The sequence below is a fragment of the Leptonychotes weddellii genome, chromosome 2, assembly GCF_054177405.1.
Source record: "Leptonychotes weddellii isolate Sample4059 chromosome 2, ASM5417740v2, whole genome shotgun sequence".
In the NCBI taxonomy this organism is placed as follows: domain Eukaryota; kingdom Metazoa; phylum Chordata; class Mammalia; order Carnivora; family Phocidae; genus Leptonychotes; species Leptonychotes weddellii.
This window is the reverse complement of record NC_138370.1, coordinates 94,673,756-94,694,359: the sequence shown is the minus strand read 5'-3', so window position 1 is coordinate 94,694,359 and position 20,604 is coordinate 94,673,756. Positions and strand designations below refer to the sequence as shown.

General features: G+C 38.2%; 1 protein-coding gene across 1 annotated transcript in view; it reads left to right on the top strand.

The window, feature by feature from the left end:
- The first annotated feature begins 356 nt into the window (after positions 1-356).
- FAM241A (family with sequence similarity 241 member A) overlaps positions 357-20,604 on the top strand; it is a 46,079-nt gene continuing 25,831 nt past the window's right edge. The window contains exon 1 of the mRNA XM_006731866.3: positions 357-696. Within this exon, the coding sequence (XP_006731929.1) occupies positions 535-696 (162 nt within the window). The 5' untranslated portion in view covers positions 357-534. The remainder of the gene's footprint in view (positions 697-20,604) is intronic.

Sequence of the window (20,604 nt, the reverse complement as noted above, 5' to 3'; positions counted from 1 at the left end):
CACAAACACACTTTCTTACATACACACACTGTCTCACACACTCCTTTTCTAACACTTTCACACACACACGCTCACACATACAATCTCTTAAAATCTGTTATGTACATAATCACTCTCACACAACAGTCTCACACACACACACAATCTCATACACACAGACACTCTCTTCACATACAATCTCACACACATACATACAGTCTCTTAATGTACATTGTCTTACACACAGTCTCACAAACGCGCGCGAACACACACATTCGCTCTTAGGTCTCACACACTCCCCCGTTGGCTCCGCCCCCGCCGTCGCCCCGCCCCCGGGTGGGCTCCGCCCCGGAGGCCGGGGCGGGGCGAGCCAGTGACAGGAGAGGCCGGGCCGGGCTGTTACTTCTGGCACCCTGGCCAGCGGGGCGCGCTCCGGAGGCTCGTGTGTGTGGCAACGCGGCCGATCTCCGGGCGGCCCTCGGGTGGCGGCCGCTGCCTCGCGTTTCACGCTCGGCTCCTCCGGCGGCCGTCCCGGCGGCGGGAGTTGGCGACGGGATGTGCTCGGCCGGGGAGCTGCTTGGCAGCGGCGGCAGCAGCGGTGGGGAGCGCGACGAGGACGGGGACGCGCTGGCGGAGCGGCCGGTGGCGGGGCCAGAGCCGGAGCCCGGGGCGAGCCCGCGCCGACGCGGGCAGCGGCCGCTGGAGGAGCGCGAGCAGGTGAGCGGGGAGAGGCGGCGCGGCCCGGCCGGTTTCCCGAGCCCCACCCGGCGGCGGAGGGAAGTAGGCGGGCGGGCGGAGCCTGTGCTCTGCTCGGCGTGGGGCGCTGGTCGCTGCGGCGTTCGGGGAAGCTGCCCCGAGGAGCGGCTAGACGGCGCGCTCTGGGCCGGGCTGCGGGGTCGTGCGTGCGCCGTGGCGAGTGCCCCGGGATCGCGTGCCTGGCGGGGTCAGCACGGCCCTTCCCCTGCCGTCGGGCAGAGGAGGCTCAGGCCGACACCCAGGGCTCTGTGGAAGTACCTTCCATAACGGTCACTTATCTAAAGCCTTACATGTAAACACTTTTTTTTCAACTTCAAGTCCATACCCCTGTGCTGTGTTTTAGGGGATAGCTGCTCCCTTCCTGCCCTCCATCTTGGCATTTCTGAACCCACATGTAGCGCCTCTGAAAAGGTGTGGGTGTATTTCTCTAGATAAGCAATCAATGTCTGAAGGCATGTGTAGGAGCGAGTATTACAATGGATATCTTGACAGGGACTCTCCAAGAGTAGGTTCTTCACATGAACACAGATGAGATCTAAACTTCATTTTAAAAGTGAAAAAGCAAGAAAATTGCTTTCAGTTAGTAGCAAAGGGAAAGAAGTATTAAGAGGCCAGAGGTAATAAGGGAGAGAAGTTGGGTAATTTTGGAAACTCTCTGAATTTGTTCTCACTACATGAAGTATGATAATAGGCATTACAACATATCAAATGTCTTCAAGATTAAGCAAGAAATTTAATAAAAGAAATTGAATTATATGTAGGATGGATTTTCACCAGCAAAAACAGTAATTAGACTCTTGAAAATACCTGAGATCAGCCAACCTTCAGAATCACATTAAGGAGCAGAAATTCAAATGATTATTTGCCTTTGCTCCAGCCTATACTGTTGGGACAATCAGCTGATACCTGTCTCCTTTCATTATTCTCCATCTGTCCTTTTTGTCACATTTCACAAACTCCAATATCATCACTAAATGCATTAATAAAGTATAACTTCTAGTATTTCAACATTTTATTTAGAAAACAGAAATACCATTGCATGGCACACACAAAATATGCCTTAGCATTAGGCTGGCTCACCATGTGGAAGTATAATTTTTGACTGAAGCAAATAATTGGTCGCTAGGAGATCTTCCTGATTCCCTTCCTAGTGCCCCCCCCACCCCCAACTATACCATGACTCAGTAGCTAAAGGGCTTAGTTTCCTCTTGGTTTAGTTGTTCAACTGGAAAAGTGAAGAAAACAGCAACAGGAACTCCCTGGATGATGGTGGTGGTGAGGGGGATAAATTTGAACCGAGGTTCTCAAAGTAAATTTTCAAATGTTTTAAGGGAGCATGTAAAATATTACTTCATTTACACTTCTGTGGATTTCACATCATCAGTATCTCTGGTCTTACCAAAATTGCTTATGGTACAAAGAAAAAGGATGAAACAAACAAACAAAAATGAAACAAATATCCTAGAAAACATATATCCTATCACTTTGCGTACCTGCTTCTTTCATTGCCTGTCATGGAAATTTATTTTCCTGTACTCCTTTGAAATGTTTGAAAAATTTTTTTTTATCAGATGATGTATTTATGTACTGTAAGCCTACATAGACAATAATTGAAAATTACACCAGAGATATGCACTTACCCCAAATCCGTACCAAAGAAGAACTTCTTATCAAGAAACCAAAAATGAACAAAAAATTGGGGCAATGCAATCCTTTGGTATAAGAAGCAAGCTTTTGTGATAAATCATTTATTGATAATATTATCACCAAGACTTGTTTTCTTCTTTTTTTTCAAGTCCTGCAAATGAAATTTAAAATTTTTATGCACTCCCTTGCAATGATGGTGACTACAGATATACAAATGCTTGAGGAAGAAGTAAATGAATTCGGTGACTATAAAATACAACCTAAGGATTTGTTTCATCTAGTTTTTCTTTAGGGGATGGTATGTGTTTGTTATTTTAAGAGCGCACCGACTCCAAATTACAAATAGAATATTTTTGAAAACTTGGTTTGCAGACTAGTTATTTAGAATTTAAAGTGAATTTTTTCCACAGAAACAATGATAGAAAGAGAACCAACACTAATTAGCTGGAAATGAGGCAGAGGCTATCTTGCCGGTGTTCTTTCTGCTCAGCACACTCACTTGGTGTTCCACAGTCTTAGCCTTGTGGATGTTGAGAGAGAACTGGTGGCATCCAATGGGGGCAGCTGCAGCGGCCTCCATAGAGGCTTCTTTATATGTGGATCAAGGTTACGGTGGTGCTCTTGAACGCAGTAGCTTTAGAAGACACCTGACTTTTGCTCCTCCAGCTTTCAGTGATTTTTTTCAGCCCCTAATTTTTTGTATTAAATTCTTTCTATTTTTATTTCCTTCACTGAGTTTTGCCCTTACCTGGTAACTTGATGAAGTTTCTTCAGTTAGCTCATTGGTATGATACCAGCTCAGAATGTATCTATAGCTTGGTATTTATTTCATGTAAAACTGAAATAGTTATATAGGTATTTTCTTTTCTTTTCTTTTCTTTTAAGATTTTATTTATTTATTTGAAAGAGAGAGACACACCAAGAGAGGGAACACAAGCAGGGGGAGTGGGGGAGGGAGAAGCAGGCTTCCCGCTGAGCAGGGAGCCCGGTGCTGGGCTCAATGTGGGGCTCCATGCGGGGCTTGATGCCAGGCTCGATGCCGGGCTTGATCCCAGGACCCTGGGATCATGACCTGAGCCGAAGGCAGATGCTTAACAACTGAGCCACCCAAGCACCCCATAGGTATTTTCTTAATAACTAAGATTGTCAGCATCATTTTCTTCTTACTATTTGTTCTTAAATGCTACTCCATCTGAGAGAAAACTAAGGTTCTTTTGTCTCTCCAGGTAGGGTGATTGACAAAGGAGGCCTGGTTAAAATCAAGGATCCTAATAGTCTATACCAACAGGAACATTGGGCTGATATGATCCAAATCTATACTCATCTGGGATTATATGGTCCTCCTTGTTTTCATCACTTTGGCCATCTGCATTTTCACTTGTATCTTTGTTGGGATCATCAGCATTCTCAGCAGATTCAGCACCTGGTTCTGTATTTTCCTCATTTTTAATTCCATTTTCCAGTGCTGCTTCATTTTCTTGATCAAGTTCCTCGATCTTGTCCACCTTTTTTAGCTTTTCCTTTGCAGCTGCCGAACTATGTGATACCTAAACCGGGTTTTACTGTAAGCTGTGTTCACTCTTATACAAATGAAGAAGTTGCAAAGAATACTCATTGCAGCAGCCTTCCTCATTATCAGAAATTAAAGAAATTTCTGAATAAATTGGCAGAAGAGTGCAGGCAGAAGAAGGAAGCTTAAGATGTGCAAGAAGCTTAACAATTTCAAAGAAAATAATGGTTCTTTGTTTTTAATGTTAACCTTTTTTAAATACAATACTGATAGAAGAAAACTATTGTACCCTTTTGTTTTAGTGCAAAAATAATAGATGTCTGTTCATGTGTTAAGAGTTACAGCAAAAAAAAAATAAATAAAAAAATAAAAAATAAATTAAAAAAAAAGAGTTACAGCAAAAATACATATACGGTTAAGTTAATGAAGAATTGTTTTTGTTAAGTTAATGAAGAATTGTTTTTGTTTTATCAGAATGGTAACAGACCGAAGTACTTTGTAGAGACTGACTCGCTACTTAAGACAACTTGCACCACTAAGAAAAAAGATGTAGAATCATTCAGAGAAATGAAATTTAGTTCCAAGCTTCAAAGAAATGTCAAAACTTTTGATTCCATTCAATAAAGAACAAAACCAAAAAAAAAAAAAATCAAGTATCCTAAGAAAGGAGGACTTGAGGGCGCCTGGGTGGCTCAGTTGGTTAAGCGACTGCCTTCGGCTCAGGTCATGATCCTGGAGTCCCGGGATCGAGTCCCGCATTGGGCTCCCTGCTCAGCAGGGAGTCTGCTTCTCCCTCTGACCCTCCTCCCTCTCATGCTCTCTGTCTCTCATTCTCTCTCTCTCAAATAAATAAAATCTTTAAAAAAAAATAAAAAGAAAGGAGGACTTGAAAGAATAGAACAAGTCCTTTAGATGAAGGAACTGTGTCAAGTTTGAAGTAGGCATCAGGCATCTAAGAGAGATAAGCAAGGGAAAGAGGCAAAATGCCCAAGGGATTGAAGGGAAAGGGCAAAACTATCTCACGTGTGTGTTGTTCGTTGTGTGTATGAGAGATGATTCAATTATGTTCATGACTATGAACGTCAGGTGGCTTTATATAAGAGAGTCTCTGATCTACTGCATAACTGAAAAGGCTAAACATCTCTAGTCCTTTTATTATATGCCTACAATGTGAATAGCATCTGCCTAGATGTGGCGGTTCACAACCTGAATAACCTAAGATGGCCTTTCTTACCTCCTAGAGCATAGAGATCCCATTATCCTCAGATTGACTTTAGAATCATTATCTTTAGCTCTAAGGTCTTTCTTTATGATTATTGAAGTAATGTACTTTGGAAAATGTAGGAATAAAGAAAACTCTAAGGAAGAAAACAAAAGCATTTGAAATCACACTCCAAGTAACATTCTGTTAAAAAATATCAAACATTTAAAAAAATGTATCTCATACATTTGGTATTAGTACATTCATCTCTCTCTCATATATTACTATACCTGTATATATGTATACACAAATATATTTTTAACATTTTTTTTAAAGATTTTATTTATTTATTTGACAGAGAGACACAGTGAGAGAGTGAACACAAGCAGGGGGAGAGGGGGAGGGAGAAGCAGGCTCCCCGCTGAGCAGGGAGCCCAACCCTGGGATCATGACCTGAGCCAAAGGCAGACGCTTAATGACTGAGCCACCCATGCACCCCTATTTTTAACATGTTTTAATGTAATATTGAATTTGCTTCCTTGTTTTAACTACTTAGCATGTTGTGTCATTTTCTTGTGTTATGAAAAATTATTTGTAAAAATTATTTTTATGGCTGCCTAATAGTCCATTTTTCTAATACTGTACATTTACGGTGTTTCAAACTTTCTTTTTAAATAATGCTGTAAGGTTGCTTGTAAATCTTCACAGTTCTACCTTGCAGTAGATTCCTAGAAATGAAAGAACTAGGTCAATGAGTCAAACTCATTGAAGCCTCTTGGAACATTCTAAAGGATTGCATTCAAGAAAGGTCACACCAATGTACACTTCCAACATTGGTGTGTGAGAGTGCTGATTGGAAACCATCCGTGCCTGTAATGAATGGTATAATTTATAGATTAATCTTTGCCAATTTAGTGGGTCAAAATTATCTTATGTTGTAAAATATTGCTGGAGAGGTTTACTAAACCTTTCATATATTTATTGAGCATTTGCATTTCTTTTTAATCATGTTCTTTGATCTTTTTTGACACTAAGATGTTAATCTCTTACTTCACGTTGATTATAGATATTTTCTCTGCTTGCTATTGACTTTATAATTTTGTTAATGATGTTTTTGATTTAGAAATGCTTTAAATTTTTATTAGCTAAAGGAATTTATTTTGGTTATTTCATTCGCACATATCACACATACACGCATAATATATATACAAATCTATATCTGTTTAGAACATTCTTTCTAACCCTACAATCAGTTAAATATCCTCCAATATTTTCATGTGTATGTGTGTGTTTATGGTTTTATTATTATTTTTTAAATTCTGTATGTTTAGTCTCTTTAGAATAACTTTATGTATTGTGTGAGGTATGGAACTGATCTGTCTTGTTTTGTTTTGTTTTTTTCCCAATGATTGAATAATCCACTTTCTTCCTGGCTTTACAATCCTTTGTAGTAGTTATAAATAGTAAAATCTATATTAAGCTTTTATATTTTTGTTGGTATTGTGAAAGAGATTGTTTCCCCACAAATTATCCTTTTGCTGCTGGTTTCTAGCTACTGGCTTTTATATATTTAGTTTCTAACTAGTTACCTTTCTGAATTGTTTTATTAATTCTAATGCTAGTAACTACCAGCATCTCTTAGACTTGATTCTTTTGCATCTTCTTTTGCATCCAGTCTATAGATAAGGTTGACTTTGCTTCCTTTTAAATGGTAATGCTTCATTTCTATTTCTTGCCTTTGTGATACCTAGAACTTTCAGATCAATGCTGGTTCATAGATATGTAGGTGAATAAATGAAGATAGCTTTATAAAAGCATTTGCTTTTGGTCTGGGGTGCCTGGGTGGCTCAGTTGGCCGAGCGTCTGACTCTTGGTTTCACCTCAGGTCTTGATCTCAGAGTCCTGAGATCGAGTTCCCCCTGGCTCTGCACTCAGTGGGGAGTCAGCTGGAGAAATTCTTTCTCTCTCCCTCTCTCTCTGCTCCTCCCACTCATGCATATGCATGCACTCTCTCTTTAAAATAAATAAATTAAAAATAAATAAACAAAATAAAAGCACTTGCCAGAGTATGTTCCACAGGATTATCTGTTAAAAAAAAAAAAACAAAACTGCAGCAAAAGGAAGCCTTAAACTTCCTCTTTGATCTATTAAAAATTTGATCAACAGTATAGATTCTAGATCCAGAACACCTGGGTTTGAGTCCTAACTCTGCACTTACTAACTGTAACTTTGGGCAAGTTAATTAACCTCTCCAGACTTCAGTCTCTTCATCTATATAAAGAGAATAATGATTGTATTACCTTATAGGATTGTTGGGAGGATTACATGAGTGAATAATGTGTGTAAAGTGCTTACAGCAATCCCTAGCACATAATAATCATATAAATGTTAGCTTTGGAGCCTAATTTTCAAACAGAACCCACACTGAAAAGAAATCTAAGAAATACAGTTTTCAAGTTTCCTAGCCTCTGCATTTAGAAAGTCACCATAGGAGGAAGGTGCTCCTCAGTTTTAATGTGCATACAAATCATCTCTTGTTAAGAGCAGATTGTGATTTCCTTGGTCAGGGGTGAGGCCTAAGATTTTGCATCTCTAATAAGCACCCAAGTGATGCTAATCCTGTGTCTGTGTACTGTACTTTGAGTGGCAAGGGAATAGAGAGGATAAGGAAGTCAATCCATAGTATCACCATATTTGCCCTTAACATAGTAGATATATGTAAGGAAGTCATTTAACTATTCCCTAGAAGGAGATATTTGAACTCGTGGTGAGGTACAAGAAGCCAACAGTCATTCCTCAAGGCAGTGATTTGTTCTAGGTCCTACAACTAACTAGTCCTGGAGAAAACCAGAACCCAGGTCTCCAAATTCTAGTATATGTGCTGCCGAAGCGAGCACTAGGTCTCCAAATTCTAAAGCCAGTGTTTTTTCATATATGCAAAGAGGCCTCCCACGTAATGGGAGAACAGTCCTGACAAAAAGCTGCTGCTCTCCCTTAGACTGTGTAGTTCAAAACTAGATATCTGTTTATACCTACTTCTTTTCACACTTTTATTTATTTTTTATATGTGTATTATTTATCTAATAGAGGAATTTGGTCTGAAGCAATTGTGGGAACTGGTTAAGCAGTCTGTAAATCTGTTGAATTTGGATTTGATTTGAAATCAACCCACTGTTGGAGCTTGAGGTCCACTGGGCAGACAGTTAGGAGGAAAGATGGATATAAATAATGGGGAGAATCAGGAGCAGCCTGGAACCCATAAGCATGTGCTGAAACTCCATGAAAACTAACTGGAACCTTGACTTTCACTGCTTCCCAGCTTGCCAGTGTGGATGACCTGCTAGAGCCAGGGCCTTTTCTCAAGTAGCTAAACACATACATCTGGATGAGGAGTTGGAGAAGCTGGAGGAGGATCCGGGGAAAGGGAAAGTAATTGCAGGCCCAGATGCTGCTTTGTGCTGACCAGGTGAGGCAGCAGATCAACAAGGACACATGAGCTACAGAGTGGTTACTGCTTCCCTTCCATCCTCCAATCTTCCAAGAATGCCATGGCCACCCTAACTTTGTGTTGTGAAAGAGTCCCTCAATCATGAAGATTTAAAGCCAGGTTCACCACCATGTCTTGCTGAATGGTGTGTTCTAGAAAGTGGTTCAGTCAACTGGGTGGGTGGGGTGATGCTGGGGAAAAGGAAGGCCCAAGGTCTGGATTGAAGAAACTGGATGATGTTTGCCCAAATTTCCAGGGCCATGAGTCAGAAATCATCACCAAAAAAAAAGTGCCTCTTATTAAAATGCAGGTTCTGATTCAGTAGATCTGGGGTGAGGCCTGAGGTGCTTCATTCCTCATAAGCCCCCAGATGATGCTGATGACACTGGTGAAGGGACTGCACTTTGAGTAGCAAGATCTGCTCCCTTTCATGTTTTTTTTTTTAGATTTTTATTTATTTATTTGACAGAGAGACGGGAAGAGAGGGAACACAAGCAGGGGGAGGGGCAGAGGGAGAGGGAGAAGCAGGCTACCTGCTGAGCAAGGAGACCTAGGTGGGGCGCGATCCCAGGACCCTAGGATCATGATCTGAGCCGAAGGCAGACACTTAACGACTGAGCCATCCAGGCGCCCCCCTTTCATACTTTTAAAAGCAGTTTCCAAGCAATAACTGTAACAAGTGTTATGAGCTTAGTGAATTCATCCCTAAACTTAACCTCATCTTGTTCCCAAGGACATCCAGTCTTTAGAGTAACTCAGGGAATAATTTTGCATATGGTAGGCATCTTTTGTTTGTTTTTATCGTTATTCAGAGTGAAACCTCTAAATCAGTGGTTCTTTACTGGGGCAGTTTTGTTCACAGGAGACATTGGCAATGGCTGGAGACATTTTTCATTGTGAAAACTAGGGGGATACCACTGGCATCTAATAGAAAGAGTCCAGGGATACTGCTAAACATCCTATAATGCACAGAACAGTCCCTTACAACAAAACATTGTTTGGCCCAAATGTCAATAGTGCCAAAGTTGAGAAACCCATCTCAAAATGTATTAGGGTTACAGCAGTTTGAGTTGTCAAGAATAATTACTCTGCTAATAGGTATTTCGATGGATAGTAAAAATTGTTTATTTTCTGAAGACTATGTGCCAAACAGGTTGTCCCTCAACTGATCATTTCTCTTATCTCTTTTTCCAACAACATCTCTTAAACAATGTTCTCTATTTTGCTCTCTCTCTCACATCCTTTTTCCTCCCTTCTCTCTTACTACCCATCTCCTTTCTCTCTCTTCCTATCGAGTGTCTCATTCTCCCATTGTCTTTTATTCTTCCCTAACCATCTCAGCTACTTTCTCTTTTTCTCCATGCATCTCTCTACTACCTCCTCTCCTCTGTAGAAGCTAAGCATTATGGAGCAATGAAAAGGGTTTTGGAGTACGACAGTTCTAAGTTTGAATTCTGGCTTTTCAATTTTATAGCCATGTCATTCTAATCACTTAATCCCTCAGAGACTCAATTTCCTCATTGTGACAGGTATTTTGCTACCTACTTCTTAAAGTTTGTATGAGGATTTGGTGACATTTTGTATTCAAAATACCTAGCATATAGTAGACTTTCAATGAATATTAGTTCCTTATTTTATCTTTACCTTTCCTCTCATTTTTCCTTCTGGTTCCCTTCTTTTTATTCCTCTCAACTAATCACATCATAAAACTGTATTTTTAGTATATGTAATATTTAGGTTTATAGAATAAATATTACTTATGTATTGAATAAAGTATTAAGATTTACTAATCTAAAAACTAACTGTTTAATATTTCTCTAAAAAAAATTAACTCACCAACCTAAATTATGTTGCATTTTGTGGGGATCTTCAGTTGATTATTTTTTCAGTTGTAAGTCACTGATCCTTCCTAGGAAAAAGAATATCCACCTTTCTGTGTACAAGTTATTCTCAATTTCCTATTCAACAAAAGTGGTAAAGAAAGGTTAAAGGGAAAAAAATAAAAGTACCATGACGTTAGTTTGTCCTGAGAGGCCTAAGTAGAAACTCTTTATCTTTATCCCTACCTTCTTTTTTTTTTTAATGCTTTATTTATTTATTTATTCATGAGAGTCAGAGGGAGAGATAGAGAGAGGCAGCGGCAGAGGGAGAAGCAGGCTCCCCGCCTAGCAGGGAGCCCGATGCGGGACTCGATCCCAGGACTCTGGGATCGTGACCTGAGCCGAAGGCAGTCGCTTAACCATCTGAGCCACCCAGGCGCCCCTATCCCTACCTACCTTAAGCCTCAGGACACTATCTTCATTTTCTGCCTTCTTCTCTGGAATTGCAGTCTTATCTTGCTGTAGCGGCCTTCAAAAACATTAGGAGTCCCTACTGGTCATGTTTTGGTTCATTAAGTATGTTGTGTGTTTGTGTGTATGTGTGGGTATATTTAAGGGAAATGATAAGACAAGCAAAGAGTAGTTTCATTTCAGCAGAGAAACTGAATTTCTAGTTAACTTGATGCAAAAGATATGTTCTGTCTTCTGATCTATTTTTCCCCCATATCCAGTGGGTTTTTTTTTTTTTTTTTTTTTCCATTTAACCTCTTTGGCAGCTACACCTTATCTTGGCAAAGGAAGAGGAAATTATTGGCTTTATTTGTTGTTGCTGTTTTCTTACAGCATCAACTGTAGTTTATCGGTGTTCTGATCAAAGAGAAAGCAGAGTGCAAATGTTTTGAACTTTATGTTCAATATAGGATAAAATTACTATTAATACTTAATATCTAAACACAGTATTAAGAAAAACTTCTAGGGCGCCTGGGTGGCTCAGTTGGTTAAGCGACTGCCTTCGGCTCAGGTCATGATCCTGGAGTCCCAGGATCGAGTCCCGCATCGGGCTCCCTGCTCGGCAGGGAGCCTGCTTCTCCCTCTTACCCTCCCCCCTCTCGTGTGCTCTCTGTCTCTCTCATTCTCTCTGTCTCAAATAAATAAATAAAAAAAATCTTAAAAAAAAAAAAAAAGAAAAACTTCTATTTGTGGTTTGTACTATATTCTCTTTGATATTTTCTAACATCTCTGAGATTTTTTAATTCTTTTTCAATTAATCTGAAAAAATTGATTTTTTTTTATCTGCCTGATCAAAATTTTACTTGAACATATGCAGACCATCTACAGAGGCAGGGAACTTACATTTGATTTCCCATGACTGGCAGATTTCATCAGTCTGATTGAATTCAGAATTCCTTATTTATGGTGCTCAGAAGTAATAACATATAACGGAAGCTATTGTCACTTTCCCAAGTTGAGAGTTAAAAAGGAAAGTCAGGGTGCCTGGGTGGCTCAGTCGGTTAGGCATCCGACTCTTGGTTTTGGCTCAGGTCATGATCTCATGGGTTGTGACATCAAGCCCCTCATCAGGCTCCATGCTCAGCAGGGGATCTGCTTTGGGATTCTCTCCCTCTGCCCCTCCCCACGGCTCATGCGTGCATTGTCTCTCTCTCTTTCAAATAAATAAATCAATCTTTAAAAAAAAAAAAGGAAAGTCATTTTTAAGGAAACATACTTGATTTTGACTACTTTCAATAGATAAGCTATTCCATCTTGTGGTAACATCTAGTGTACCACCCTGCACATGTAAGATACTCAAAGTCACCAGATACTTCATGTCTTAAAAAATATGTAGATTTTAGGAAAAGTACAAAGTGTAGAAATTTTTAACCTACAGTTTGAATTAATCATATTCTTCACTTCATGGCCTAATACTATCTCTCATTAGTTCATGCATAGCCCTTTTTTTTCTTATTTAATTATTTTTTCATTATGTAACAATTCTCTTCCTCTACAATAGGCAACTTTTTTTTTTAAGTAATCTCCACCCTCAAGGAGGGGCTTTAACTCATGATCCTGAGATCAAGAGTCACATGCTCTACTGACTGAGCCAGCCAGGCAGCCCATAGGCAAATTTTAAGCATGTTTAATAGCTTTGGCTGAAATCGTGTTATCTTTTGGAATACTTGATGGTTTCATTTGGGTATGTTTGCACATGTGATTTAACACATTGGATCCTAACTCTTAACTACAGAGAACAAACTGATGGTTACCAGAGGGAAGGTGGGTAGGAGATGGGTAAAATAGGTGATGGGGATTAAAGAGTACACTTATCATGATGAGCACTGGGTAATGTATAGAAATGTTAAACCACTATATTGTACACCTGAAACTAATATAACACTGCATGTTAACTACACTGGAATTAAAGTTTTAAAACTTAATAAAATAAATAAAATAAAATATTGGATCCTATTGGTTAAAATGGAAATGAATACAAATTTTCATATTTTTCAGTTTACAATAATTTGACAGACCAATTCAAGAACTAGCCAATAGTACACCTGAAACTAATGTATCAATTATACTTCAATAATAATTTTTTAAAAACAACTTACAGTACTGTATATTAAAAAGGGTTTCTTGAACTATATTTAAATTATACTTTAATAAACCAAACCAACTTAAAATAAAACAAACAAAAAGAACTAGCTGATATTCTCATTGATTTTCTCCTCAAAAAGTTTTTTTTTCCTTTACTGGTTCTATGTAATTTTAGGAGATAAGTGGAAATAAATAATAAATACTCTAACTTTGCATCTAGTTAGAAATGGCAAACAAGGAGCACCTGGGTGGCTCTTAATTTCTGCTCTTGATTTCAGCTAAGGTCATGATCTCAGGGTCGTGAGATTGAGCCCCACATTGGGCTCCGCACTCAATGGAGAGTCTGCTTCTCTCCCTCTCTTTTTCTCTCTCCCCCTGCCACTCCCCTGCCTCTAAAATAAATAAATAAATCTTAAATAAGAGGAAATAGCAAACAAATATAAATCTAATAATAAACATAAGTTATAATATACAATGCTGTAGTTAGGTGAAGCTTTATATGGTTAGTAAATTTTTATGTTTAACATATTATTTTTGTACATTTTATAGGAAATGAAAACTGCAATTATATTTAATATCCAATGAACACGAAAAATGTCCAGCCTCACTAGAAATAAAAGAAATACAAATTAAAACTATTAGGAATTATTTTTCACCCATCCAGTTGTTAAAGATTAAAAAGATAAGTGGTGAGGGTTTAGAGAAATTATATGACATAAGAATACACTACAGTTAAAAGTATAAACTGGTTCTGTGTTTCTGGAGGGAAATCTGGTATAAGATCTCATGAGTACATACTATTATGGCCCCCACTTTAAAGATGTAAAAAATGTAGCACAGAGAGGTTAAGTAATTTACTGAAAGTATCACAGCTAGTAAGTTGTGAAGTTGAGATTCAAACCCATGCTTAAAGCCTGAGTTTTTAACCACCAAGCTAGTGTTGGGCCATGAAACCAATTTAGTGGATTGTGAACAGGATAATATAGATAAAAAGTGTTAGAATCTATCACACATGGTATGAGTGTCATTTTGTAGAACTTTAGTTTATATGTACTGAGTCAAGATATAAAATATATTTCTAATGCAGATCATAGTCAAGATCTCAAGTCAAGATCAAGAAAATAGCCAGCTCCTTTCTGTCTCAGGATTTTTGCCTGGACTCTTTTCCCCAGATCTTCCCTTGATGGATCTTATATCATCAACCTAACTGTTACCTCTCTGAGATCCCAGCTCTGCTTACCACGTAGAAAGAACCTCCAGCGCATCCAACTTCTTCTGTTCCACTATTATGTTATATTTTCTTCATAGCTCTTCTCATTATTTGAAATTATCTTAATCATTTGTTTGTTAAAGTATTTATTCTCTGCCACTCTCCACTCCCCCCTCACAGGCTCACAGAAGAACGTGAGAGCAGAGATCACATTTTGTGGCAAATGCTTCAATTATTTTGGCATCTCTGAGGTGCAATATGGAGTTTGTAAAAACTTCTATCCAAAACAACACTGCTGGTAAAAACTCAATTAATGTTTTGGCTGAAGTAATGTGGCTTCCCAGGGGTAATTATGACAAAAATTAGTTTTGAAAGAGAGAGGACTTTGTATATAACAGGAACATTCTCTATTGTCAGAATCAGCAGAAAAGAAACAAGTAGTGTTAGTTGTGTATTGAGCTAAGGATCCTTCTAAGATACTTGTAAGAATGTAGGCAAGGATTGTGTTTCTTGATATGCTGTATTTTAAAACCACCCCATTATCGAGAAGGCAAAAGGCTAATCTTGAAATACTAACTGGTATTAACTTATGTAATTGGTCTAAATTTGCAAATTTAATTTTTAATTTTTCTTGAGCTTGACATAGAAAAGATAGTAGATAAAACCGAGAGCTAACATAAATTAAAATTCAGATCAGTCATTTTAATAACAGCATTGTTAAAGGATAATTTTCAAGAAGAGGTAAAAGTATAGTGTCATTAAATATAAAATGATCACATGTTAAGGATTTTACTTAACTCATCATTAATGAGGAAACCAAGCAAATGTTACAACTGATTCACAGGTGAAATCAAAAAATCAAAAATGTATATGGGAAAAAGATATGTTGAAGTAAACTTACAAATGTACTCGAAACTGGCTTTTTCCCATAGGCAGGGGAGGGAAGACAATTGAACTCCACTGGAACAGAATTTATTTGTGTGTCTATAGATAAGAATTATTTTTCATTGCTATTGGTTATCTGTAATTATAGATGTAAAATACCTCAAAAGCTATGAAAGCTAAACAATATCCTCAACAAGGCAGAGTTTCCATAATTTTTTTACTTTTTCTTAATTTCCTTATAGTAATAAAGAAAGTAATTTCTAAAATTTGCTACATGGATAGATTAATTTTTGGAGAGTGAGGGTACTTGATCTCTCCTATTATAATGTTTCATGCTGCTAGAAAATATTAATTCTATTCTAATCTTTTCCCATTGTAATATTATATATATATATTCAATGTGCATATAAAAATACATGATTTATATGTATGTGAAAAGCAAGGATTGATTTATATTTGAAGTTCTTTCTGTTGGGTTATATAGCTAAACTTCCCCTGATACTAAGATAACTACTGAAAAATTTTGATGAGAACAGGATTGCTGCTTTCATATCTATGTTGAGTTTTTATTTAGTGCACAAATTCCAACTGCTTGCTTATATCATCCTGGCATGTGTCAAATGGTTATTGGTTTCAAAGACAATTTTGTCAACTCAAGAGTTTCACAGGAATGTAGAGGTACATTAGTTTAAGTTTTTAAATTTAAAGAAGGGTAGGAACAAAGTGATTTCTTCATAGAGAGTTAACCACTTAGTATGACCATCCATGGTATCAATCAAATTACCCAGTGTAATACACTGGAGAATAAATATCTGAAGAAAAAATTAAATACCAAACTTCTTAATTATTCAATATGTAGGCGTAGTCTATTTAACAGTAATATAATTAAAAGGATATAATGATTCTGCTATTTCTGGATAATAATATTTTCCCTTTGGAGTTTAAATGATTAACTATTTGGAAATCTGTCTTTGGACACTTCATACTTAGGCAGTGTTTTAAGACCTCAGTTGCTTTAACAACCTGGCCATAGATTGAAGATATTTTCTTTTTCCATTTGGTTCATTCTAAACATGAATTGCTTTAACAACTGATTATCGTTATTGTATTATAGACAGTTTTCTGTATTATTTGTTTTTCCTTATTTTTCTGTTTAGCGTATGCTTTCTCGATAGCTTTTTATTCATTCATTCATTCAAAAAATTTATTGAGCTCCTCCTATTTTCCAGGTACTGTTCTATGAACCCAGGATACAAAGAAACAAACAGAAATGGGCCCAAATTGCTTTCCTCATTAAACTTGCATTGTAGTAAGGGGAGAGGCAATGAATAAATGAGCAAGAAACTGGGTTATAAGTGCTATGGAAAAAAATACAAGGACGGAAGGTGGTAGGGAATGTGGGCATGGCGTAAGGTTGCTGTTGTAAAGAAGGTGATCATGGAAGGCCTCACTAAGGTGGTATTTGAGCAGAGAACTAAAGGAAATGAGAATTACGTGGCTGTGCCCCTTCTTTTGCTTTGACTTCCTAGGATGGTAGAATCAAATTTGAGGTTTGGTTTTAGTAATTGTGGTAACTTATCTTTCCCCAATCTAAATTCTCAATCTTTCCCACCCATCCCACCTTCCAGTTCTCTGTTTTTTTTAATTACTATTTCATTTGTTCCTGCTGTAAGTAAATTCAAATCCTTTGTGGAAAGAAGAGAGGGAAAAGTAAAGGAAATTAATTATGGACTTACAAATTTCATCTCTTAAAAATACATTTCTTAAGGAGTATCATATAATCATACCTTATAATGAATTTGTTTAAATATTTGCTTTCTTTTTAATGACTGGCTCAGTTCTTTTGCACAAAGGTTTGCATCACAGTTTATTAGAAAGAGCTCAGATTTATATTCAGAAGTCTGCCTTCAAATCCTGGCTGGTTCTCTGATTCTGGGGAAGTCACTTGACCTCTAAAGTCTAACAACACCCACATAATGATGTTTTGGAGGACCAAACGCTTGGAATGTGTGTGTTTAATAAGATTATTGAACAGAGGGGCCTGGGTGGCTCAGTTGTTGGGCGTCTGCCTTCAGCTCGGGTCATGGTCCCAGGGTCCTGGGATCGAGCCCCACATTGGGCTCCCTGCTCCGCAGGCAGCCTGCTTCTCCTTCTCCCACTCCCCCTGCTTGTGTTCGCTCTCTCACTGTGTCTCCGTCAAATAAATAAATAAAATCTTAAAAAAAAATAAGCTTATTGAACAAATGGCTAATAAGCAAATAAAAATGGGAGGGGATTCCATTTAAAAATGGGGGAAAATAAAATTAAAACTACAGAGATTTTTTTTTTCCTGGAAAGATTAAAAATATTTTGCTAATAGTTTTCTCTTGGCCAGGGTGTGATCTAAAAAGTGAGAGTCTTTAGCATATAAGCCATATAAGCAGTAATAAAATCATTAGAGTGCATGAAATCTTCAACGGGAAAGACTATAGAGTAAGAAGAGAAGATGGCCTACAGATAAGCCCCTGAGGATTCTAACATAAACTCAGAGGGAAATGAGCCAGCAAAAGTAGACCAAAAAGGACAAAGGAGGTGAAGATATCTAGAATGACTAGCGGGTTTCTTGCTTGCACTTCTGGGTTGTGCCATTCTCTGAGGTAAGAGACCCTGGAGGAAGACCAATTTCAGGGCAGATGATTATGAATTTGGTACAGAGCATGTTGATTTTGGGGTTCCTGTAAGCATCTACATGGAAATGTTGAATATGGAGTTGAGCATACAAGTCTAGAAATCTGAAGAGTTGCCTGAGCTGAGAAGTAATGCTCAGAAAAATTAAAAGAAACTATGAACCTTTTATAAAAGTGCAGGTCATTTTAATTAGTAAGGGAGAGTGCAGCAGTGTTTTAATATGGTGATTTGAGTATATATCCTTCCTCATATATTAAAAACAGCTTACTGGGATGGAATACGGATACTTTATTTTGTGTACCCCATAGCACTTACCTTGCTCATAGTAGGCATTCAATTATTATTTACTGAATTGAACTACATTGACTAAAGGGATTATTTTGCGAGGCCAGGCTGTTCTGTGAGTCAAGGATTGTGAATTATTGGAGTTGGAGTTAAGTAATGAGAGGTTAGTGGTACTCAGGGAGGACGTGACACACACCGAGAACCGGAGTGTGGTTTCCTGAAGGTAAGCAGCTGTCTGTCTGGCAAATCAGTCAGGTCTGTGCAGATTTGCCACAAGTAGGGCACAGTACATCTTGCATAAAATGCAGGTGCAAAACGTGCTAAGAGGAGAGGATCATAACTTTAGAACGTAACTACAGACTTTATTACAGTGGGCAGAAAACTTAGAGTCATTTTCACTGTATCACCATTTACCTGACATTAAAACAACTATTATACTTCATCATAAAATAAGGTGGCTTTTTGTAGATATACTTTTTTCAAAATATTTCTTCCGGAAGAAACGTAATAGGCCCACATACTTCTCCTTATTTATAAAACCAGATGCCTATAGATTCTTTAGTGCCATAAAAAATAAAGAGCGAACTTTTCCCCCACTTCATCTAAATGGTTGATTAATAATTTAGTAGGCATTTCATTTCAAAAGAATTGCACCATTATGGTTAAATCAGAACTGCAAAGAAAAATATCATCCAAGTCACTGGATTTGACAAAAAGTGCAGTGTATAAAACAAGAAGCTATTATTGTACAAAACACAATAAACAACTCCCAAGCATTGTTATATTAGTGGCATTTTCACAGCTTTTTGAAAAATTGTCATATTCGTAAGTACTGTTAACTTTGCTATGAGACAAAATCTCATTATAGACCTTAGTAAGAAATTAAAGATAAAGAGTTAACTTTATTTTTATTTTTTTTTAAAGATTTGATTTATTTATTTGAGAGAGAGAGAGAATGAGAGACAGAGAGCATGAGAGGGGGGAGGGTCAGAGGGAGAAGCAGACTCCCTGCCGAGCAGGGAGCCCGATGCGGGACTCGATCCAGGGACTCCAGGATCATGACCTGAGCCGAAGGCAGTCAGTCGCTCAACCAACTGAGCCACCCAGGCGCCCAAGAGTTAACTTTAAAGGCAACTTAATTCCAATAAGGATGTTTCATATATTTGCATAGTTCTGTTAGACACAACAGTCATGTTTACCTTTAACTCTTCAAATATAATACGGAGAAGATATATAATACCATAAGCAAGTAGAATTTTCAGGTTTTCATAAAGCTATACTTTTGTAGCTTAGGTACAAACTTAAACTCCTGTCCTAAAATCTGATTTTCCCCCCTAATGTTTCAAGTTATTTAAATTCTAGTTAGTCAAAATAGTGTAATACTAGTTTCAGGAGTAGTATTAGTGATTCATCACTTACATATAACACCTAGTGCTCATCACAAGTGCCCTCCATAACTGATTTCAGCTCAGGTTATGATCTCAGTGTTGTGGGATTGCCCCGCGTCAGGCTCCATGCTCAGCACCGAGGTGGCTTGAGATTCTCTCTTTCCGTCTGCCCCTCCCAACCCCCATGTGCGCACGCTCACGTGTGCTCTCTCTCTCTCTCTCAAATAAGTAAATCTTTAAAAAAAAAAAAAATCTCTGGGCGCCTGGGTGGCTCAGTTGGTTAAGCGACTGCCTTCAGCTCAGGTCATGATCCTGGAGTCCTGGGATCGAGTCCCGCATCGGGCTCCCTGCTCGGCAGGGAGTCTGCTTCTCCCTCTGGCCCTCCCCCCTCTCATGTGCTCTCTCTCATTCTCTCTCTCTCAAATAAATAAATAAAATCTTTTAAAAAATAAAAAAAATTAAAATAAAAAAAATCTCTTATGGTTTGCCTTCCTCTCTCCCTTTTTTTTCTTTCCCCGTGTTCATCTGTTTTCTTCCTTAAATTCCACATATGAGTGAAATCATATGGTATTTGTCCTTCCTTGACTGGCTTATTTTGCTTAGCATAATATCCTCTAGCTCCATCCACATTGTTGCAATGGCAAGATTTCATTCTTTTAAAATCTAATTTGAAAGAGGTATTCACAAAGTCATAAATGTTGATAATTCTTTTTTTTTAAGTTTTATTTATTTATTTGAGAGAATAAGAGAGAGAGAGCATGGGGGGGGAGAGTCAGAGGGAGAAGCAGACTCCCTGCTGGGCAGGAAGCCCGATGCGATGCGGGACTTGATCCTGGGAATCCAGGATCATGACCTGAGCTGAAAGCAGTCTTTTAAACAACTGAGCCACCCAGGTGCCCATAAATGTTGATGATTCTTTCGATAGAATCAAGCAACCAGAACAGTGGCCTTCACTAATAGATCTGGTACTTTAAAGAATCCATCTTCATCTAGTTGGTGCTTTAGATTCTGACCAGTGCCTCTAATTTTGTAATATCTTTGCCTTTCTTGGTTTTGTTTTTAAAGGACGTGTGACTGCCTAATACATAAGTGGTACAATTCCAATCAGTATCTCTACTTTGCTTCTTTTGTTTTAGGAGTAAAAATGTGTGTTACAGTATAAAATCCATTTTTG